The 23700-nt window shown below is 51.4% G+C and overlaps 1 protein-coding gene across 1 annotated transcript in view; it reads left to right on the forward strand.

The window, feature by feature from the left end:
- Positions 1 to 715: 715 nt before the first annotated feature.
- Positions 716 to 23700, forward strand: part of LOC140387642 (thioredoxin reductase 1, cytoplasmic-like) — a 90466-nt gene continuing 67481 nt past the window's right edge. The window contains exon 1 of the mRNA XM_072470839.1: positions 716 to 768. Coding sequence (XP_072326940.1) covers positions 716 to 768 — 53 coding nt within the window. The remainder of the gene's footprint in view (positions 769 to 23700) is intronic.

Below are 23700 nucleotides of genomic sequence, written 5' to 3' on the forward strand. Positions count from 1 at the left end.
TGTGCTGGACCTGCCCTTGGCAGTGCTTGATGGGATGGTGAATAGTTTGGATTGTCCTTTTACTTGTATTGGCTCCTGGCTCGATGAGGTTTCCCTTACTCTCGGAGTGACTTGGAGATAGTCCATATTTAGTTTTTCTTAAAGTGGTTTATTTACAATATTTACATTCAAGACCTCATGGTGAGGAGATTGTTCCCTGGATGCACATTATTCTGTGCCTTGCTTCCTTGGAGTCTCTTGGTCACCTGGTCCTCATGCCATGCTTGCTTCATCATTGACACTTTTTAATAATATAACCATTAACCCGTTACATCTTCCCTCAAATAAAAATCAAAACTGTTAAAATATTTTGTTAAACTATTTGTTTGAGACTCTTTCTTCCAGAATACCAATTGTTGAGTAAATGTGATTCAAAGCTTTTCCCACAGCTCCTGCGGTTGTGGCTGCTTTCCACCTAGTGAGAGTCATAATCAGTGACAATGAGGTAGATTTTTCCTCTGAAGTCAAACTGATCCGTTCCCAGCCTTTGGCAAGGCCTGAATGGGAATGTTGATGGTGGCAATGATTCTGTTGGTCCTTGGCTGCGGATGGCCCAGGTATGACCCCTCAAAATGAGTTTTCTCTGGCTTTCGGAATTCCTGGCAACCATACTGATTGTTGTACCTCTGCCCTTCATTTGATGATGCCTAGATGACCACTCTGGAGTTTTCAGACAATGTCTTTTCACATTGCTCGAGGGATTACTAGCCTGTCACTGAAGATTGAAAGGTCAGCAACAATTGTCAGATGTCTTTGTTGTTTACGGCGGTGTCTCAACACCTGGTTGCTTGGACATATTCAGGTCTTGGCACCAAAAAGAAAATGCTGGAAAATCTCAGCGGGTCTGGCAACATCTGTAGGGAGAGAAAAGAGGTAACATTTCGAGTCCGATGACCCTTTGTCAAAGCTAACAGACAGAGAAAGTGGGAAATATTTATACTGTGGAGTGAGAGTGAAAGATGAGTCTTAGCCACAGAAACCCAGGGAAACGGGTGCTAATAGCCACAGAAAGCAAGGGGAAAGAGTGTTCATGGCAGTCCCCAGAGAGAACAAAAGGTGTGAAAGGACAAACTGCAGAGAAACTAACGGGGAGGATGTGCAAACTCCACACGGACAGTGACCCGGGGCCGGGATTGAACCTGGGACCCTGGAGCTGTGAAACAATAGTGCTAACCACTGGGCCACCATGCTGCCCTCCCAGACATCTGCTTCTAATCAACTTCCTGTTTCACTTTGTTTTTTAATCTTAATTTTCCCCACTTCGTAGCATCTGATCTGGCCTAAACATCCGCCAAGCTCACAGTTTTCATTCAGAGTGAGGCCTGCTTGTTCAAGCACTTTTAGAACTTTCCAAACTCGATGAGTGTGCTCTTCTAACCGAGAAAGTTGTCTCTGTGGCAAATAATTCCTCCTCAGCCTTCCAGGATATTGGACATTGATAAAGAACAGTTTTGGATAACTTTGCCACACTGACAGCAACAGAACACATTTTGTGTATCTCTCTACGAACGGCTCTATTTAGCTTAGTCAGGTCTACACAGAGCCTGATTTTGCCATTTGGTTTAGGGTGTTGATCGACCTAAGCACCATTTTGTAGGCACTGTAACAGGAGAGATCACTGTTTGATGCAGCATCATGTCAACTTGCTCTGTGACTTTCTGGGATCAGTGGGTGAGGTGTGCCGATCCTCAGGTTAAATCCCCACAAGTCAGTTCTCCCCCTCAAAGGGGGAAACAGCCTATGGTCATCTGGGACTATGGTGACTTTGCCTTTACTCTCCTCGCGGTATATAGGCAGATCGGTCTGGGGTCTGGGAGTAAAGTGTTGTGATACTCACTTTTCCAGACCCCCCGGAACAACTTAGGAAATGTGTTCCTGAATTATGGCTCCACTGCCATCCTAAGTGACCTCACGTGGGCGGCACGGTAGCACAGTGGTTAGCACAGTTGCTTCACAGCTCCAGGGTCCCGGGTTCGATTCCCGGCTTGGGTCACTGTCTGTGCGGAATCTGCATGTTCTCCCCGTGTGTGCGTGGGTTTCCTCCGGGTGCTCCGGGTTCCTCCCACATTCCAAAGATGTGTGGGATAGGTGGATTGGCCGTGGTAAATTGCCCTTAGTGTCCAAAAAAATGTTAAGTGGGGGTTACTGGGTTACGGGGATAGGGTAGATACGTGGGCTTCAGTAGGGTGTGTCATGATATCCAGATCAGCATATCATGGTGCAATCACACACACACTGATGGACAGGTAGTTGGACCAACCAGCACACACACAACATCGCAGCCAATCAGTAGTAAGAGCACATGCACTATAAAAGGGGGAACACGAGAGTTCCCGCTCATTCTGGTAGGAGCTCGGGACACAGAGCTTGCACCGTGACACTCAGACATAGACCATGTGCTGAGTGCCTCACCAACATTAGTGATAGGGCTAGGTCCATAGGTTAGCTGGTAGCGAATGTACCCTAGTCTATAGTTAGTTGCATCTGTTAGTTAACACGATAAAATCAAGTTGTACCATCTTCAGCCGTGTTGGCTCATTTGTGTATCAGGACACCCAACACGACAGGGTGCTCTTTGTAAGGGTTGGTGCAGACTCGATGGGCCGAATGGCCTCCTTCTGCACTGTAAATTCTATGATTCTATGATTGACCCTTTGTAGAAGTTCGAATCCTGAACACATGCCCTGCTGGGCAGAAATATTTTCTGATTCTGTAATTATGGTGGATAAGTGTGAGGTCATCCATTTTTGTTCAATGAAAAGGCAATTTATTAACCTTCAGGGTGCGGCGTGCAGAGGGATCTGGACGTCCTGGTGCTTGTGTCACAGAAAGCTAGCATGCAGGTACAGCTGGCAATAAAGAAAGCAAATGGAATGTTGGCATTGATAGCAAATGGAATAGAGTATCATAGAATCACAGAATTATAGAATCCCTACAGTGCGGAAGGAGGCCATTCGGCCCATTGAGTCTGCACCGACCCCCTGAAAGAGCACACTGACAGAAGCCCAATTCCCCACAGTATCCCTGTAACCTCGCCAAGGGACAATTTAGCATATCCAATCCGCCTAACTTGCACATGTTTGGACTGTGGGAGGAAAACGGATCACCCGGAGGAGACCCACGCAGACACGGGAAGAACGTGTAAACTCCACACAGACAGTCGGCCAAGGTTGGAATCAAACCCGGGTCCCTGGCGCTGTGAGGCAGCAGTGCTAACCACTGGGCCACCGTGCCGCCCCGTATAAATGTAAAGAAGTGTTGTTGCAGCTGTACACTGCATTGGTGAGACTGGACCTAATGCTAAAAGGTGTGGATAAAGTAGACGTGGAGCGGATGCTTTCTCTTGTGGGACATTCGAGAACGAGAGGCCATAGTCTCGGGATAAGGGGTAGTAAATATAAAACAGACATGAGGAGAAACTACTTCTCCCAAAGGGTTGTGAATCTGGAATTCGCTACCCCAGAGTGTGGTGGATGCTGGGACAGTGAGTAAGTTTAAGGAGGGGTTAGACAGATTTTTAATTGGTAATGGGTTGAAGGGTTATGGAGGACGGACAGGACGGTGGAGTTGAGGCCAGGGTGAGATCAGCCATAATTGTATTGAACGGTGGAGCAGCCTTGAGAGGCTGAATTGCCGCCTCCTGTTCCTAGTTCTTATGTTCTAAGAAGTAACTATTCTGTCTAATTCCAGCTCTTTGCCTGTAGTTCTGGAGGTAACAGCACCTCAAGCACAAATCTGGTGTTTTGTTAATAAGGGACAAAGGTGTTTAAAAGTGTGGGGGTTTGGTCACTTCCAACTGGGCTTCTATTGCACTTGGAGGGCATGAAGAGGAAATAAGCCAGCAGAGGTATGCTTTGTCCAGCATGAATCTAACTATAGGTTTTAACCTTCCAAGCACAGAAACATTAAACTAAACCCACCTAAAACTATATCTTAGGTCTAATGTTTACCAATACAAAACTACCTTTGTTTTTCTAGCACTTTGCGAATAGTAATCCAATTCCCTTTTCAATACCTCGATCCACCCTGCCTCCACAGCTCTCTCGACGTTCGTTCCAGACTCCAACCACCCCCGGGTGAAAACATTCCCTCACTTCACGTTTACTCCTTTTGCCAATTATTCTGAATCTGTACCCTCTAGTTTTTGATGCTCCCTCTCTCTCTCGGGAGCAATTTCTCTGTCCACACCCCTCAGGATCTTAAATATCTCTATCAAGTCCCCTCTCGGCCTTCTTTACTCCAATGAAAACACCCCCAGCTCTCCAATCTACCAACGTAGCGAGAGTTCTTTATCCATGGAACCATTCTTCTGAATCTCCGATACAGTCTCTTCAATTTCTTCACATCTTTTATCAAGTATGGATCCAAGAACTGGGCACAATCTCCAGTGAGGCCTAACTAGTTTCTTGCACAAGTTCAACATGACCTCCTTACCCGTGTACTCAATGCCCCTTTTAATAAAACCTAAGATACTATAAGCTTTATTAACTGTCATCCTTATAGACTTATATACATATACGCCAAGGACCCTCTGTTGCATCGCTTTTAGAGTTTCTCCTTTTATTTTAAACTGTTTCTGGACAATATTCAGGTCTGAGCTGATAAGTAAGTAGCAAGTAGCTTTCATGCCACACAAGTGCCAGTATTACGATTCCAGGCCAGACCCCAACAGTGGCTAGAATACTGGGCTGAAACCCCTATATTTTAGTTTATTTTAAGACTGCGGAAAGAATGATTCTCTCCAGGAGTGATTGCATGAAAAATAGTGCTTTGGTATTCATAAAACAAAATCTTTATTATAAATGCGATATTAAACTTTTAACTTCACACCTGGAAAAGAACAGCTTACCCCTTAACACAACTATACAATTTCCCATTAAACAGCGAGAGAAGAAACATACAGCTCTTAACCCACCTTACAATTAACAGGGCATAGAGTAATACTTGCGGGACCCAACAGAGTCCGGCTCTTGTTGGAACCCCTGGAACCTGGCTGAATATCTTCAAATAACTGGGTTGTTTCAACCTCTTCCTTGTCTTCAGACATGACTTCTCTGCTTTTAAAATATTATTACTCTTTTTTTCCCCCTATCCTACAGGGGAAAAAAACTGCCTTTATCTGGGGGCTAAAACACACAAGGATTGCCAGATCAGAATTCACTTCCAAAAGTCTTTTCTCCAAAACTGCCTCTCTCCACAGCTTCTCAAAGTGTCCCTCTGCCTTTCTGGGCTGCACCCATCAATGACCTCATCTCCCTCGAGCATAAAAACAAATGATCTCTGCAGAATGCAAAAGCACATTAACCCCCCAGGAACCTCCCAGTCAAACCAGTCCATTAGCTTAGACTGAAAAACCTATTTCTTCATCAATTTCATTTGCTATTCCCCAGAAGCAAACTAAAATCCTTTTAAAAACCATGATCTCTGAAGAACCGAATTATTTTTAAACATATTCTAACCCCAGGTTCTTAACCCGCTACATTAATAATTAAATGTTCCTAATAATGATTATCCCCAATGAGAGAGAACCCCTTCACATTCAATGACATTGCCATCACTGAATTCCCAATTATCACCATCCCAGGGAGCTCCATTGACCAGAAGCTAAACTGGACCAATTATATAAATACTATAGCTGTAGGGCAGTTCAGAAGCTGGGACTTCTGTGAAGAACTCACCCCTTGACTCCCCAAAGCTTGTCCACCATCTGCAAGGCACGGTAGCACATTGGTTAGCACTGTTGCTTCACAGCGTCAGGGTCCCAGGTTCGATTCCCGGCTTGGGTCAATGACTGTGTAGAGCCTGTATGTTCTCCCCGTGTCTGCGTGGGTTTCCTCCGGGTGCTCCGGTTTCCTACCACAAGCCCAGAATTGGGCATTCTGAATTCTCCCTCAGTGTACCCGAACAGGCGCCGGAGTGTGGCGACTAGGGGATTTTCACAGTACCTCATTGTGGTGACACTAATAAAGATTGTATTATTATTATTCTTACAAGGCACAAACCAGGAGTGTGAGGGAATACTTCTCACTTGCCAGGAAGTAATTAGGAAAGCTAATGGAATGTTGTTTACTGCGAGGGGAATTGAATATAAAAGTAAGGAGGTTATGCTTCAGTTGTACAGGTCATTGGTGAAGCCACATCTGGAATATTGTTTCAGTATCGATCTCTTTATTTAAGGAAGAATATAAATGTCTTCGAAACAGTTCAGAGAATATTTACCAGTCCAATATCAGGAATGAGCTGTTTGTCTTATGAGGAAAGGTTGGTGAGGTTGGGTTTATATCCACTGGAGTTTAGAACAGTAAGAGTCGACTTGACAGAAGCCATTAAAATCCTGAGGGTATATTGCTATGTATTGACGGGCCGGATGTGGAGCGGATGTTTCCTCCAGTTGGGGAATCTGGAACTAGGAGTCACTGTTTAAAAATAAAGGGTCGCTCATTTAAAATGGAGATGAGGAGAATTTCTTTCTCTCAAAGGGTGGTGTGTCTCTGGAACTTTCTTCCTGAAAAGGCAGATGAAGCAGGACCTTTAAATATTTTAAAGGCAGAACCAGATAGATTCTTGATTAACAAGTGGGAGTGAAAGGTTATTGGGGGTCAGCAGAAATGTGGGGTTGCGGTGACAATCAGGTTAACCATGATCTTATTGAATGGGGGAGCAGGCTCGAGGGGCCGAGTGGCCTTCTCCTGCTCCTAATTCACTCGCCTGGATGAGTGCAGCTCCGACAACACTCAAGGGGCTGGACAAAGCAGTCAAGCGGACTGGCACCTCATTCACCAGCTTCAACATCCACCCCCTCCATCACCGACGCACAGTGGCAGCCCGTGTGTAACACCTACAAGATGCACTGCAGCATTTTGCCAAGGTTCCTTCAATCGCACCTTCCAAACCCACAACCTCTACCATCGAAGGCACAATTAGGGAGCGGCAATAAATACTGGCCAAGCCAGCGAAACCCACATCTGATGAACCAATTTTAATAAACATATGGAAGTGTACAGACCAGTTGTTTCTGTGCCCTTACTTGGAAGTCCAGAGCTCCTCGACACTACAAACTATTGGTGCAGAGCTCCCATCAATGTCCTTCAATGTGTTGGAAGGGCTGTGGGAGTGGTGTAGACATTGTGGTTGTAGACACGGTGGGTGGTGTGTTACCAAGGTATGTCTTATTTTAATATAGCTTCTTCACAAAACCGAGCTGCTCCTAGCTCATGTGTTCCCAATATGTGCCTCATGTTAAAACTGCAGCATTTAGCACTCGCACCATGGCCTCTGTTGTTGCTCTGCAGTTGTATTGTCGTCGGGCTCAATGAGCTTTTTCTAACTCTCTCAGCGACTTGGAGTTCAGATCTAGTTTTCCCCAAAATGGTTTATTTACACTATTTACATCCAAGACTTCATAATTAGGCTGTTACTCTCTGGACACATTGCTCTCTTGGAGCCTCTTGTTCATCTGATCCTCATGACATACTTAAATTATTTAATTGTACCTGTCCTGGGCGTGTTTGATGGGGACAGTGTAGAGGGAGCTTTACTCTGTATCTAACCACGTGATGTACCTGTCCTGGGAGTGTTTGATGGGGACAGTGTAGAGGGAGCTGTACTCTGTATCTAACCCCGTGCTGTATCTGTCCTGGGAGTGTTCGATGGGGACAGTGCAGAGGGAGCTTTACTCTGTATCTAGCCCCGTGCTGTACCTGTCCTGGGGGTGTTTGATGGTGACAGTGTAGAGGAAGCTTTACTCTGTATCTAACCCCGTGCTGTACCTGTCCTGGGGGTGTTTGATGGTGACAGTGTAGAGGGAGCTGTACTCTGTATCTAACCCCGTGCTGTACCTGCCCTGGGAGTGTTCGATGGGGACAGTGTAGAGGCAGCTTTACTCTGTATCTAACCCCGTGCTGTATCTGTCCTGGGAGTGTTCGATGGGGACAGTGCAGAGGGAGCTTTACTCTGTATCTAGCCCCGTGCTGTACCTGTCCTGGGGGTGTTTGATGGTGACAGTGTAGAGGAAGCTTTACTCTGTATCTAACCCCGTGCTGTACCTGTCCTCGGAGGGTTTGATGGGGACAGTGTAGAGGGAGCTTCACTCTGTATCTAACCCCGTGCTGTACCTGTCCAGGGAGTGTTTGATGGGGACTGTGTAGAGGGAGCTTTACTCTGTATCTAACCCCGTGCTGTACCTGTCCTGGGAGTGTTTGATGGGGACAGTGTAGAGGGAGCTTTACTCTGTATCTTACCCCGTGCTTTACCTGTCCTGGGAGTGTTTGATGGGGACACTGTAGACGGAGCTTTACTCTGTATTGTAGAGGGTGCCATCTCCGCTACTCCACTACTGGGCCGATATCTGGGGTTTGAATATCTGTGTGTGTCTCTCTCCAGCTGGCACTGAAACTTCAGAGGCCAGGGGATGTCGCACTGGGACACTTCCACTGAAGAGAGCACTGATTCAAGCCTGCCGTTTATTCCTAACCGACAGCCTGAGACTTATATCACACAGATCTCCAGACCCCTACCAATACCCAGGTGATTCTCTCTCTTGCCGGTGGTACAACCCCCACCCGGTTCCTACTCCACTAGAGTAGCTTTCCCAAGAGAGAGAATAGGACACTGCTGTTTATTTCCTAACCAGCAGTCTGTCCTGAGTGAATCGCTCAAGATGACCCTCGATTCTTGAACCCGGAATTAAGGTGAGCAGTATTTTTAACAATGACTTGGTCAGAGATCGCTGGTGAAGGATTGAAGAATTTAAACGACTCCAATTAGCATCAGATCAAGATTTATTGTAAAACCCAGGTCAAAATCATCAACAGAAGAAACACAGTAAAATCTTATGCTCTAATACAACTAAGTCTATTCAAAAGGTAATATAGCGGACACAACGAAAATTCTTACGGTTACACAGGTTTTAGCAAAATCACAAGGCACAAAACAAGTTCCCTTCCCCAAAGCCTCAACCACTATTAAAATCAAGGGAGTTTCGCAAGCTGCTGCGGGTTACTTACGGTCACAGGCTGCAGAGGTCAAGTCAGGGGTGCAGAGGTCGAGCCAGGAACGAAGAGACCCCCAATTGAAAACACAGCCCCTTTTATATTGCTTTACCTGGCTTTGTTCTGTGATCGGCCAGCCCCTTTTGCATTGAAAAGGTAAGTTTTAAAGTTCCCGCTGGTCCCGCCCCCTTTGAGCCGGTCAGAGCTGTCGAGATGGGAGTACCTCCCCTAGGTCCGCCTCCAGTCTGTTTTTTGAGATAACGAGGTTGAGCTCCCTTGAAGATTTTCAAAGACTTCCATCTGCTCCGGAGATGCTGCTATGTTGATGGGGTGTTGATTGGATTCTGCTCTGGTGGAGGCCAGGTCATTTACATTTGCATGGGGCTATGACCATCCCATTGTCCTGCTTGCATGCAAGCCTCCTGTGTATTCCCGTGCCCCTTTGTCTGTGTCTTGATGTTATCTTGTTGTCTGGCTCCTTCTTCCTTGTAGCTCCTAGGGGGGTGTTTGTAAATATTTATGTGCTTATGTCCCCACTCAGCTCAGCGGGCCAAGCCTGCTGGGAAAACTGGTTCTGTTCCCTTGGCTGGAAAGTCAGTTTACAGTCTCTGAGTTTCTCCAAAAGGGCCGAATTGCCCGAAAACCTTACAGATGCCCCTTCGATACGTCCCTACCTGCTTGGACCGTATCGACACAGGTGAAGGGCAATTATTTCCTTTTGTGTGGACCGTAGGTCCCCCCCCCAACAACATGCGAAACTACAAGTCCCAAGACAGTTCCCTTAATCTAGGCTACCCCTGATTTCAATGAAAGGGAAAGACAAGACCATACTTAATTCAAGCAGACAGTAACATATACACATTGCACCGGAACCCCAAACGTAAGGGTCCCTGTACATATATCCCACTCAAGTACACATTTCACCGGAACCCCAAACGTAAGGGTCCCTGTACATATATCCCAGTCAAGTAACTGGGACCCGCGAATCCATACAACTATTTACAATTGCATCTGTTTATTTCATCAAGGATCCTCCTTTCTTGGCTGCACTTCGCTTCTTCCCGTTGAGGGCTCTTCATTTATCCTCCATCGTCGATACCTGCAGCTGAAAGGTTTAGTCCAACTGAGGCGGCAGCATAATGTACCCCCTGTACAACATTTCCTTTGTGGGGGCAAACACTAAACCATTCTCAGGCTCCCCCCTGGTGGTGATCGGACAGTTGTGAGGGTCGATCGGTTGGGCTGTGGGCAGGGGTCGCTTTACCTGAACCAGCAGTTCGGTAGCTTCTACAGTCATCCCTTCCCTGGGCGTTACACATCCCTCCCCACTGCGGTCAATTTATCCCGTTCCCTGGGTTCTGCCACCACCTTACAAAAGTGATTAATGCCCCTTGTGGACATGCCTTGGTAGATCCCCATGAACACAAATAAATGCCCTGGTCAGAAGCCCACCCCTTATCCCCGCAAACGGTGATCCTACCCGGTGACCCCGTGATGGTCCGTTAGGTGTTGTCCAGTCCGTTCCCAGTCCGAGGACCGATCCCTCATGTCCAGCCTCAGCTTCCTGGGCCACCACCGTCTCCCCAAAGGAACGTCCCCCTCACAGGTTGAACATACCCGCCTGCCCTCAGTCACCCTAACCCGGTCAGTCGAAGGACTCTTCTGTCTCGCCTCTGCGGAGTTCTCCCGGTCCCACCATCGCCAAGATCAGCAAACTCCACATCGTCGGGTGCCCCATCTGTAAAACCAAAACACATTCTTGCCTCTACAGCCCTACCTACCTTGAAGTGCATGGGTGCTATCCGGTGGCGGCAGCAGCTCCTGCTTTGAAGTTGCCGCAGCCTGTCTGGGGTTCTGTGTTTACAGCCCGGCTCCCCAGGGTCCTAGTGCCTGCCGCTATCCGGTGGCAGCAGCAGCTCCTGCTTTGAAGTTGCCGCAGCCTGTCTGGGGTTCTGTGTTTTACAGCCCGGCTGCACCAGGGTCCTAGTGCCTGGTGCTTCATCATTTTACCCTTGCACCAGGCGCTTCTGTGTTCCCACGATCCTAAATACTTCACACACAACTACACACTAATTAGAACTAGCAGGGGGAAAGAAAAAGGAATATGATATATACAATGCCACCCGTCTCCGGGTGGCCAAATTAAAACTGTGCCCCGCTAAACTGGGGCAGTCCACCTGTTTGGTCCAACGGCTCGGGCCAGACCGTCCCCTCCCGGGGGTTCGGGCTGCCCCTTGCCTCTCCTTTCCCAACAGGGTTCGGTGATCCCTCATCGCTCCCTTCTACTCGGGTCCCCTTACTGCGGGACCGGGTGACAGGGAGATGGGATGGGGACCATCTTACCGGGGGCTTGGAGACCCGATTGCTCCTTCGTCCCCTGACTGGTTCCCAAACCCAAGGTGATACCTCCACTTCCTCCGCCTCCTTAGCCTCTATACTAAGGCAGGCCACCTGACCCACAGGGAAGGGCTTGGGAATCATCACTGTCCCTGGGCTGGGTGCTTGCAGCACTGTCGGTCTCTTTGGGACTGCCCCTTGGGGACAGTACCTTGTCACCGGTTGTGTGGTCGTGGGGTCAGGGACCTCCCCCACCGTCGTCAATTCTGCAGGCGGCTTCTCCACTATCACCCCCAGCCCCCCCCCCAACTTGCTTTTACCGGCCCTGGTGGGGTCGAAAAGTTTGCACTGATTCACGTGGAACCATTTAACCTTCCGGGGGAGCTGTACTGCGTAAACCATGGGGCTGGCCTTGTCCACTATACTGTACGGTCCCGCGTACAGTGGCTCAAAGGCTCCTACCCGTGCAAAATTCCGGACCATTACTTGGTCCCCTATGGCCCATTCCTGGGTAGTGTGGGGCTCGAGTAGCAGCTTGTTCCTCCGGTGCTGGGTCCCCATATTAAACGCTGCCTGCCAGTTAATTTCCTTTAGCTGCTCCATCAGCTTCTTAGCAAACTTGTCTCGATTTACCTCCCTAAGCTGCCCCTCCGTCAGGGAAGGTACCCTGACATGGATCGGGGTTCTCATGACTCTCCCTGTCATGAGCTCGTGCGGGGAGTACCCTGTGCTTCTGGACTGGCTTGCCCGGATCCCCATTAAAACTAAGGGTAAGATTTCTACCCACCGGTTGGGCGAGCTGCCTGTTTCTTTCCTGATCCTTTCCTTTATGGTCCTGTTTAACCTTTCCACAGGACCTGAGGATTGAGGGTTATAAGCCACATGCCATTTGGCCTTAATCCCCAGGACTTTCAGGGTCGCTTGCATCACTTGTCCCGTGAAGTGACTCCCCTGATCTGACTCCACAAACTGTGGGAGTCCCCACCTCGAGAATACCTCCCTGACCAGTATCCTGGCTGTGCCTGCTGCGGTGGCTGTTCGGCAGGGGAAGGCTTCCACCCACTTGGTGAAAATATCCACCAACACCAGACAGTACTTGTAACCCCCCGTCGCTGGGGGAAGGGGTCCAATATAGTCGATCTGTATCGACTGCCAGGGCCCCTCCACCCTGCGGATGTGCCCCAACGAGACCTTTCTCTTCTTGGGGTCCGGGTTATTGGTAGCACACACCAGGCAGCTCGCACAAAAATCGCGAGCATCCTCCCGGAGGCTCGGCCACCACCCCACCCTCTCCACCCGTTGCCAGGTGGTCTCAGGGCCGGGATGTCCCGCTCCGGGGCTTTCATGGGCCATTTCGATAAATTCCCTATGATGCTGGGAAGGCACTATCCACTGGTCCCCCCTGAAGAGCATGCCCTCCTTCAGTGTGATGTCCTTTCCCCCATAGGGCCCCTCTATCCTTTCCTGTCTGCCCATGGCCGTTATGACTTTCTTCAGCTCGGGGTCCTGTCCCTGGGCAGTGGCCAGATCTGGGGCCAAACTCGTCCCATCCCCCCTCTGGGGCTGTCTTGTAACGGCCGCTACTTGTCCCTCTTCGTACGGGTCCCACGCTATCCCATTCTTAGCCCCCTCTCGAGCCAGGCCGTCTGCTTTCTGGTTCCCCTCGCCCCGTGGCTCTGTTTTGGAGTGAGCTTTCACCTTGAGGATATACCTGTCCTCTCCCTGCCCAACTGCCGCCACGATTTTCTCGAGGAGGGGTTTTGTGGCCAGTGGTTTTCCATCCGAGGAGGTGTATCCTCGTCGGGACCAGATAGCCAGGTACTCCGTGCAGGAGTTGCATGTAAACATGCTATCTGAGCAGATGGTATACGGCGTGGGAAAACGGTCGGGGTGGGTCACCACATACATCACTGCAGCCAGCTCTGCCTGCTGGGCGCTGAGTGTATGGGGGAGTTTAAGGGCCAGGGCTATGTCAGCATCGGGGTCCCAGATCCCGCAGCCCGTGAGCCTGACGCCCTCCGCTACCGTACTGGACCCATCCACATAGATCTCCCTCCCTGTGGGGTGCAGCCCTGCCCGGAGTCCGAACCCTACCTCCCATACCCCTTCTACGGAACAGTGGTGTGGCTCCCCGGGGTATATTAGGTTGGCTGCGAGCTGTGGCTCATTCAGCCCTTTTACCTGAAGGGCCATTTGAGACAGCAGGAGGGTCCACCTGGTGATTCTGGCGCTGCTGACCGTACCGTCCTTAATCCGGCCGTCCAGCAGCATTTGGGTCGGGGTGTGATGTGTCAGGAGAGTGATGGGGCCCATCCTAACAAATACCTGCATCCGCTTTACTGCCCAGTGGGTGGCCAGCAGATGCCTCTCACAGTTGGAGTATGCCCGCTCCACGTCTGTGAGGACCCGAGAGGAGTACACCACCGGCCTCAATTTGCCATGTCGGGTCTGGAGGAGCACAGCACTCAGGCCATCGCTGCCTGCGGCCACCTCCAGGAAAAACTCCTCCCGGGGGTTAATGGCTCCCAGGGCTGGGGCTTTCTGCAAGTCCTGCTTGAGTTGGACGAACGCCGTCTCACATTTGCTGTCCCAGTCCCACTCCACCCCCTTGTGCAGCAGCCTAAGCAGAGGCGCTGCTGTGGTGGCATAGTCCTCAATGAAATCCCTGCAGTAGCCGGTGATTCCTAAAAAGGACCGTATCCCCTTTACATCTACGGGGACTGGGAGTTCCTGCACTGTTTGTCTCCTGGCGGTGTCAATCCCTCTCTCCCCAGCTCTCAGGGTTAACCCCAGGAACTTCACCTCTCCTAGCCCGATCTGTGCCTTTTTAGGGTTAACTTTCAGCCCTCCTTTGTGTAACATCCCCAACAGCTCGTCCACTAGGGGCCCATGCTCCTCCCTAGTACTGGTGAACAACAGGATGTCGTCCACATACTGCACCAGCTTGTGTGGCTCACTGAAGCCCTTTAAGCATTCTGCCATACATTGATGGAAAATGCTCGGGCTGTTGTGGAATCCCTGCGGGAGACAGGTCCAGGTGTATTGTTGCCCCTTAAAAGTAAATGCAAACTTGTATTGGTCTTCCCTTCTGACCGGGACTGACCAAAATCCATTTGAAATATCCAGCACCGTAAAAATTGAGGCGGATGCTGGAATTTCTCCTAGCAAGTCTGCCACGGCCGCCACCGTTGGGGCGCAGGCTGGAATGTGTTTATTCAGGACTCTGTAGTCCACGGTGGCCCTCCAGGAGTTGTCCGGCTTCCTCACCGGCCAGAGCGGGGAGTTTACATGGGTGGCAATTGTCCTCAACACTCCTTGCCGCACCAGTGAGTTTAGGGCCACCTCCAAGTCTGCCTCTGCTTCCCGGGGGAAGCGGTACTGTTTCTGGGGCTGGGACATGGGGTCCCCATCTACCCTGACCTCTGTCCCAGTTACTCTCCCACAATCATGCTTGTGGGTGGCAAAAGCAGCCAGATTCTTGCGGACATACTCCCTGAATTCTTCCGGGGTATTCCTCTCCAGGGCTTCTAGATCGTACCCTTCCTTTGGCTGTACCACGCACAAAGCCCCCTTCTCCTGGGCTCTGTCTATTACCCTCAACTCCCTTTCAGCCCCTTCCGTTGCTGCACCCCACAGGCAGTGATTTCTTAGGTCCACCAGGATCTGATGAGCCACTATGAAGTCAGCTCCTAGGATCCCTTTCCCCTCCTGTTCCCATCTCATCAGGACGCATTTCCAGTGCGCCTGGAGTGCCCCTAACCTGATAGACAGGGGAACAGAGAAAAAACCCACTTTTTCGTTCCCGGTAAAGCCAATGAGACTATAGGGTACCCCGCTAGACAGAGGGGATGCTCGGGGATTGTCCGTGTGGACTATAGTACTGGAAGCACCTGTGTCCAGTAGGTAACTCCCGACCGTATCCTGGACCTCCATTTTGACCCAGGGTCTCCCGCACGGGCCATACTCCAGTGGGCATAGAAAGGTGGGCTGCTGAGGGGCTAGTCATTCGGAGGCTTCCCTGGGTGCGGGGGCGGGCTGACCCTGGCCCGTTGCCATGGCCACCTGTCCTGAGCCTTGCAAAAAGGCTAAAAGTTTCTTTACCTCGAAGGTTTCCGGAGCAGCTGCTCCTGCCACCGGGGTCTGACTCTCTACTGCGGGAGCCCTCTCCTGCTTGCTGGGGTTTTTACATTCCCTCTTGAAATGCCCGGCTTTCCCACACCCGTAGCATACCGGTTTCTTGTCGGAGGTTCGAGTGCCCTCATGCTTCCACTCTCTCTTAGGGGCTGCTGGCACGATTTCGTGCACTTTACCCTTAAGGGGCTTGTCCTCACCCCTCTCCCCATTGCGATAGGCGAGGGTAAGTTTCCTGAGGACCTCTTCCTCGTTAAGGGCCGGGGTCTGCGGGTCGAACCAGTGTTCGGCTTTTGCCCTAACGTTGGGGAGGCAATTGGCAACTAGGGTCTTCAGCCAGTGGGCGGTTCTTTCCCCTAAATTCCGTCTATCCGCTTGAACCCCGCATGCCTCCATATAGACAATCCACAGCCTGTCTGCGAACATGGTGGGAGATTCCCCTGGTTGCTGCTTGGTTTCCCCCACTCTCATGAAAGGGCTCCCCAGATTCAAGCCCATCGCCTCCAGAACAGCAGTCTGTGCGGCCGCCCATGTGTCAGGTCTTCCCCCATTCCCAGAGGTCACTGTCCTGCATAGCTGTGCATCTAGGGTCATCAGGAGCATCTTTATTTGCTCCCCTTCGTCGCAGTCATTGATGTTGGCAGCCTGTTCCACCTCCATAAAATGCAGCGACGGATCCCCCTTTGGAGTTAGTCTGGGAACGTGGGCCACCATCCCCCTGAGCGCGGATGCCCCATGAGGAACGATAATGTCGCCCTCAACCGGTCCCCTGTTTGCCATCCCCGCCGGGGGACCATACCTTCTTTGCCTGACAGGGCACATCTGCCCTACCTGGGGTTCCTGCTCCTCCTCCCCACTGTCCAGCTCTCCTGCCTCGTTGGGTAGCCCCCCTGTCCCCGGGCTAGCTACCCATATAGGAGACGCCGCTATCTGGGGATACACTGCCGACCCCCCTTGGACTTGCCCCTGAACGTGCAGCCCGATCCCCCCCTGCCGACCCGGACATGATCCCGGTGCCTCAGGAGGCGGTCTATTCCCCTTGGCCTTTGGGGAATCATCCGCTGCGAGGAGCACCTTGCCCCTAGGGAACCCCCCTGGACCTACCAGGTGTATCTGTCCCCTGAACCTGGACAAGGCCTCCTCCAACTCCGTTATTCGTGCCTGGCACGGCCCATGGGCACAGTCCCCTATTTCCTCGCGAGCCACTCGGTATGCTGCCTGGATGTCCCGGAACTTCCCCTCCAGCTTCCTACACTGCTCTGTACTCCGAGCATAGAGTTCCTGGAGCCTCCGTTCCTTTTCTTTACCCTCCACTATCTGGCAGTGGAGATAGTCCTTCTCACACCGGTTAGACTCGCTTTCCTGTTTCATTTCTGTCATTTCTTCCCGCAGTCGTTCCGCTGCGCTAGCGCTGTCCCCTGCGCTGGCCCTCACTTCTCTCAACTCCTGCTCTAACTCTTCGACCCTATCCTCTGTCTTGACTACCTGCTCGGACAGGCAAACCAGCCAAACTGCCTTCTCCAAGTGCCTTTTGTGCGCCTTGCTTTCTGTCCATGCAGCCGCTGCCATTACCGGTTGCTCCGCATTGATCAATTCTGAAACCCAAGGTTTGGTGAGGTTGACCTTTTGCCACAAATACGAGGATATTCTCTCCTCCATTTTGCTTCGTTCCCTCACCCCCTCTGCCAAGTCACATACTCCAAACCACCGGGGTCCTGCCGCGGTCGCCATTGTAGAGGGTGCCATCTCCGCTACTCCACTACTGGGCCGATATCTGGGGTTTGAATATCTGTGTGTGTCTCTCTCCAGCTGGCACTGAAACTTCAGAGGCCAGGGGATGTCGCACTGGGACACTTCCACTGAAGAGAGCACTGATTCAAGCCTGCCGTTTATTCCTAACCGACAGCCTGAGACTTATATCACACAGATCTCCAGACCCCTACCAATACCCAGGTGATTCTCTCTCTTGCCGGTGGTACAACCCCCACCCGGTTCCTACTCCACTAGAGTAGCTTTCCCAAGAGAGAGAATAGGACACTGCTGTTTATTTCCTAACCAGCAGTCTGTCCTGAGTGAATCGCTCAAGATGACCCTCGATTCTTGAACCCGGAATTAAGGTGAGCAGTATTTTTAACAATGACTTGGTCAGAGATCGCTGGTGAAGGATTGAAGAATTTAAACGACTCCAATTAGCATCAGATCAAGATTTATTGTAAAACCCAGGTCAAAATCATCAACAGAAGAAACACAGTAAAATCTTATGCTCTAATACAACTAAGTCTATTCAAAAGGTAATATAGCGGACACAACGAAAATTCTTACGGTTACACAGGTTTTAGCAAAATCACAAGGCACAAAACAAGTTCCCTTCCCCAAAGCCTCAACCACTATTAAAATCAAGGGAGTTTCGCAAGCTGCTGCGGGTTACTTACGGTCACAGGCTGCAGAGGTCAAGTCAGGGGTGCAGAGGTCGAGCCAGGAACGAAGAGACCCCCAATTGAAAACACAGCCCCTTTTATATTGCTTTACCTGGCTTTGTTCTGTGATCGGCCAGCCCCTTTTGCATTGAAAAGGTAAGTTTTAAAGTTCCCGCTGGTCCCGCCCCCTTTGAGCCGGTCAGAGCTGTCGAGATGGGAGTACCTCCCCTAGGTCCGCCTCCAGTCTGTTTTTTGAGATAACGAGGTTGAGCTCCCTTGAAGATTTTCAAAGACTTCCATCTGCTCCGGAGATGCTGCTATGTTGATGGGGTGTTGATTGGATTCTGCTCTGGTGGAGGCCAGGTCATTTACATTTGCATGGGGCTATGACCATCCCATTGTCCTGCTTGCATGCAAGCCTCCTGTGTATTCCCGTGCCCCTTTGTCTGTGTCTTGATGTTATCTTGTTGTCTGGCTCCTTCTTCCTTGTAGCTCCTAGGGGGGTGTTTGTAAATATTTATGTGCTTATGTCCCCACTCAGCTCAGCGGGCCAAGCCTGCTGGGAAAACTGGTTCTGTTCCCTTGGCTGGAAAGTCAGTTTACAGTCTCTGAGTTTCTCCAAAAGGGCCGAATTGCCCGAAAACCTTACAGTATCTAACCCCTGTTGTACCTGTCCTGGGAGTGTTTGATGGGGACAGTGTAGAGGGAGTTTTACTCTGTATCTAACCCCGTGCTGTAACTGCCCTGGGAGTGTTTGATGGGGACAGTGTATAGGGAGCTTTACTCTGTATCTACCTCCTTGCTGTACCTATCCTAGGAGTGTTTGATGGGGACAGTGTAGAGGGAGCTTTACTCTGTATCTAACCCCGTGCTCTACCTGCCCTGGGAGTGTTTGATGGGGACAGTGTACAGGGAGCTTTACTCTGTATCTACCTCCTTGCTGTACCGATCCTGGGAGTGTTTGATGGGGACAGTGTAGAGGGAGCTATACTCTGTATCTAACCCCGTGCTGTACCTGTCCTGGGAGTGTTTGATGGGGACAGTGTAGAGGGAGCTGTACTCTGTATCTAACCCCGTGCTGTACCTGCCCTGGGAGTGTTCGATGGGGACAGTGTAGAGGCAGCTTTACTCTGTATCTAACCCGTGCTTTACCTGTCCTGGGAATGTTTGATGGGGACAGTGTAGAGGGAGCTTTACTCTGTATCTAACCCCATGTTGTACCTGTCCTGGGAGTGTTTAATGGGGACAGTGAAGAGGGAGCTTTACTCTGTATCTAACCCCGTGCTGTACCTGTCCTGGGACTGTTTGATGGGGACAATGTAGAAGGAGCTTTATTCTATATCTAACCCCGTGCTGTACCTGTCCTGGGAGTGTTTGATGGGGACAGTGTAGAGGGAGCTTTACTCTGTATCTAACCCCGTGCTGTACCTTGTTGCGGCTAAATTTAGCCTTAGTTTAATTGCTCTGTTTTATCACCTTTGCTCGAGTCGCCAGGTATCTTTATGATACCGCCACGTGGTTCAAGTCCGAGTAATGATCAATAATCCAATACACCGCTTAGTAAGATTTAAATCAAAGCACATTTATTATACACCGTAATCACTACTCATGCACAAATTCTACGTCTAAGTTACTTCTACGACTAACAGGCCAATACTTGGAACTGGCCCACCAGGTCAGGGAAACGAATGGCCTTTCGTTCGGGTTCTGAGCCTGCGGGATTCGAAGTTGGTACAGATTGGTAGCTAGGAGCGCCTATCTCGTAGCGAGCGTTGAAGTAAGACTTACTGGATATCGGCGGCGGCTGAACCGGTCACTGTCAAGGGTTGGTTCGCGTTGCTGAGTGACCCGGTCAAGAAGAGCGATTTGAACTTGGGGCTCAATTCTTATAGTCCCCAGGGGCTTCCCGCCTTTCGGGGCGGACCCTGTACCTGGTTCCAAGTGATTGGACTTTGTCCCAATCACTTGGTTCGATTTTCTCTAATGCTGGAGTGATTCCTTGATCGATGGGCGGTCTTGAGGTGATCGTTCACCTCCCTTTGTGTAGGCTCTTCTTGGCGCCAAAAAGTCTGGGTTGGCTTTGTGTCTAAAATGTTGCACAGTGTTCCCGGGGATTGCTCATTAGTATTCAGATGGCTGGTGTTTTGTTATGCTGATGGCTACAGGTATCAATCTTGTCTGGCCTTCCCAGAGGTGACTATACAGTCTACCTGTAGCTGCTTGTTTTAGTCCTGTTGGCTGATTTTCCCATCAGCCTTTGCCGTTCGCCATTCTAAATCGGGAGTTAGCCATTTTAACTGGCTACAACCTGTCCTGGGAGTGTTTGATGGGGACAGTGTAGAGGGAGCTTTACTCTGTATCTAACCCCGTGCTGTACCTGCCCTGGGAGTGCTTGATAGGGACAGTGTAGAGGGAGATTTACTCTGTATCTAACCCCGTGCTGTACCTGTCCTGGGAATGTTTGATGGGGACAGTGTAGAGGGAGCTTTACTCTGTATTTAACCACGTGCTGTACCTGTCCTGGGAGTGTTTGATGGGGACAGTGTAGAGGGAGCTTTACTCTGTACCTAACTCCGTGCTGTACCTGTCCTGGGAGTGTTTGATGGGGACAGTGTAGAGGGAGCTTTACTCTGTATCTAACCACGTGCTGTACCTGTCCTGGGAGTGTTTGATGGGGACAGTGTAGAGTGAGCTTTACTCCCTGTAGCGCACAATGACTTGCGCGAGACGAGAAGTGATGAAGTCTATCTAGGCTTTATTAAGCGAGACTTGTCCCCAGCAGCTCAGCAACAGAATGAGGCTGCGGGGAGAAGCTCGAGCTCTTACACTCCGCCTTCAGGGCGGAGCCAGAAGTCGGCAGATCCAACCAGGACCCGGGACCTGTCAGCCAATAGCCTCTCGGCTTCATAGGTACCACATTACCCCTAATACATACCACCACATTCACCCCTTGTTAAAAGGGAACCCGGCGGGGTGGTGGTTCACATGGTGGTAGGGGTTTACAAGGCTGGCCCTGGAACAAATTTTGGACTGTGTTAATACAGCTTTAGCCCTACACCGGGCTATGTACAAGTTTGTGAGAACTATTTACAATACGGGCAAAAAAACTTTTTGTTACAACAACATTCTTGCTTTTTCTTGGTGTCACGCGGATTCCACGAGTCGAGCGGGCGGTCTGGTCTTCCTCGTCGATCGCCTCAGCCCCGGTGGTGGTGCAGGTGCTTGCTCGGGCGTTGTCATCTCCGGGAGCGTTTCGCTGTTTGTTCCTGTTTTACTCCTGGGCGGGCACGGGAGGTGGACCGATCCCCCCTGGGAAGGGGGCGGTCGCGGGGTACGCCGGTGGCAGGGAGGGGGTGATCGGTGTCGGGGGTGTGTGTGTGTTGCCGGCGGGCGCCAGGTCCCGCAGGGAGGCCGTGTCCTGTCGGCCGTCGGGGTACTCCACGTAGGCGTACTGCGGGTTCGCGTGGAGAAGGTGGACCCTCTCGACCAACGGGTCCGATTTGTGCGCCCGCACATGTTTCCGGAGCAAGATGGGTCCTGGGGCTGCCAGCCAGGTCGGCAGCGACGTTCCGGAGGAGGACTTCCTAGGGAAGACAAGGAGGCGCTTGTGCGGTGTTTGGTTAGTGGTGGTACACAGCAGCGACCGGATGGAGTGGAGAGCGTCCGGGAGGACCTCCTGCCACCGGGAAACTGGGAGATCCCTGGACCGTAGGGCCAGTAGGACGGTCTTCCAGACCGTGCCGTTCTCCCTCTCTACCTGCCCGTTCCTCCGGGGGTTGTAGCTGATCGTCCTGCTCGAGGCAATGCCCTTGCTGAGTAGGAACTGACGCAGCTCGTCACTCATGAAGGAGGACCCCCTGTCGCTATGGATGTACGCGGGGAAACCGAACAGTGTAAAGATGGTGCCAAGGGCTTTAATGACTGTGGCCGCGGTCATGTCAGGGCAGGGGATGGCGAAGGGGAAACGGGAGTACTCGTCCACCACGTTCAGGAAGTATGTGTTGCGGCCGGTGGAGGGGAGGGGGCCTTTGAAATCCAAACTGAGGCGTTCAAAGGGGCGGGAAGCCTTGATCAGGTGCGCTCTATCTGGCCTGAAAAAGTGCGGTTTGCACTCTGCGTAGATGTGGCAGTTCCTGGTGACTGTACGGACCTCCTCCACAGAGTAGGGGAGGTTGCGGGACTTTGCGAAATGGTAGAATCGAGTGACCCCCGGGTGGCAGAGGTCCTCGTGGAGGGTTTGGAGGCGGTCTATTTGTGCGTTGGATAGGGCGTAATATGAAAAGAAGCCCAGGCAACGTTTCAGGGCTTTGGAGCAGTGGGGGAGGGGAAATTCCATAAGGGGGCGCATGCATTCGAGGTCGGGGCCTATCACTCCATTGCGCACTACGTATCCCAGGATGGCCAACCAGTTTGTGCTAAAAATGCATTTTTCCTCGTTATATGTGAGGTTCAGGGCGTTAGCGGTCTGGAGGAACTTTAGGAGGTTGGCGTCGTGGTCCTGCCGATCGTGGCCGCAGATGGTTACGTTGTCGAGATACGGGAACGTGGCCTGCAACCCGTGCTGGTCATCCATTCGGTCCATCTCCCGTTGGAAGACCGAGACCCTGTTCGTGACGCCAAATGGGACCCTTAGGAAGTGGTATAGCCGCCCGTCTGCCTCGAAGGCTGTGTACTTGCGGTCACCTGGGCGGGTGGGGAGCTGGTGGTAGGCGGACTTGAGGTCCACGGTGGAAAAGACCTTGTACTGGGCAATCCGATGGACCATGTCGGATATGCGGGGGAGAGGGTACGCACCTAGCTGCGTGCACCTGTTGATGGTCTGACTGTAGTCTACGACCATCCTTGGCTTCTCCCCTGTCTTCACGACTACCACCTGGGCTCTCCAGGGACTAATGCTGGCCTGGATTATGCCTTCCTTCAGCAACCGCTGGACTTCAGACCGGATAAATGTCCGGTCCTGGGCGCTGTACCGTCTGCTCCTAGTGGCGACGGGTTTGCAATCCGGGGTGAGGTTTGCAAACAAGGACGGGGGTTCAACTTTGAGGGTTGCGAGGCCGCAGATAGTGAGTGGGGGTATTGGGCCGCCGAATTGGAGTGTTATGCTCTGAAGGTTACACTGGAAGTCTAATCCCAGTAATGTGGGGGCGCAGAGTTGGGGAAGGACGTAGAGCCTGTAGTTCTTAAACTCCCTCCCTTGCACCGTTAGGTTTGCGATGCAGAACCCTTTGATCTCCACTGAGTGGGATCCTGCAGCTAGGGAAATCTTTTGCGTGCTTGGATGGATGGTCAGAAAACAGCGTCTTACCGTGTCTGGGTGAATAAAACTTTCAGTGCTCCCGGAGTCGATCAGGCATGGCGTCTCGTATCCGTTGACCAGCACTGTTGTTGTCGTCGTCTGGAGCGTCCGGGGCCGTGATTGATCCAGCGTCACCGAAGCCAGTCGTGGTAGTAGTGTCGCGGCGTCTTCTTCGGACCCCGTGGAGCCGTCGATGCTGGGGTCCTTTGTTGTCAACCAAGATGGTGGCGTCCATGAATCGCACGCGGCCGGGGGTGGACAAAATGGCCACCCCCATGGGTCGCACGTGGTCGGGGGTGGACAAAATGGCCACCTCCATGAATTGCACGTGGCTGGGGGGTCACAAGATGGCGGCGCCCATCCTCCCCTCGTGGTGCCCGGGACGCAAAGTGGCGGCGCCCTCGGGTCGCACATGGGGCGCTGGGGGGGTTGGGGGGTGCTTGGAATGTGCTGTCCTCGTTCTTTTCCGGGGATTGCGGCGACCCCCCGG

Source organism: Scyliorhinus torazame, chromosome 13, assembly GCF_047496885.1.
Source record: "Scyliorhinus torazame isolate Kashiwa2021f chromosome 13, sScyTor2.1, whole genome shotgun sequence".
Taxonomy (NCBI): domain Eukaryota; kingdom Metazoa; phylum Chordata; class Chondrichthyes; order Carcharhiniformes; family Scyliorhinidae; genus Scyliorhinus; species Scyliorhinus torazame.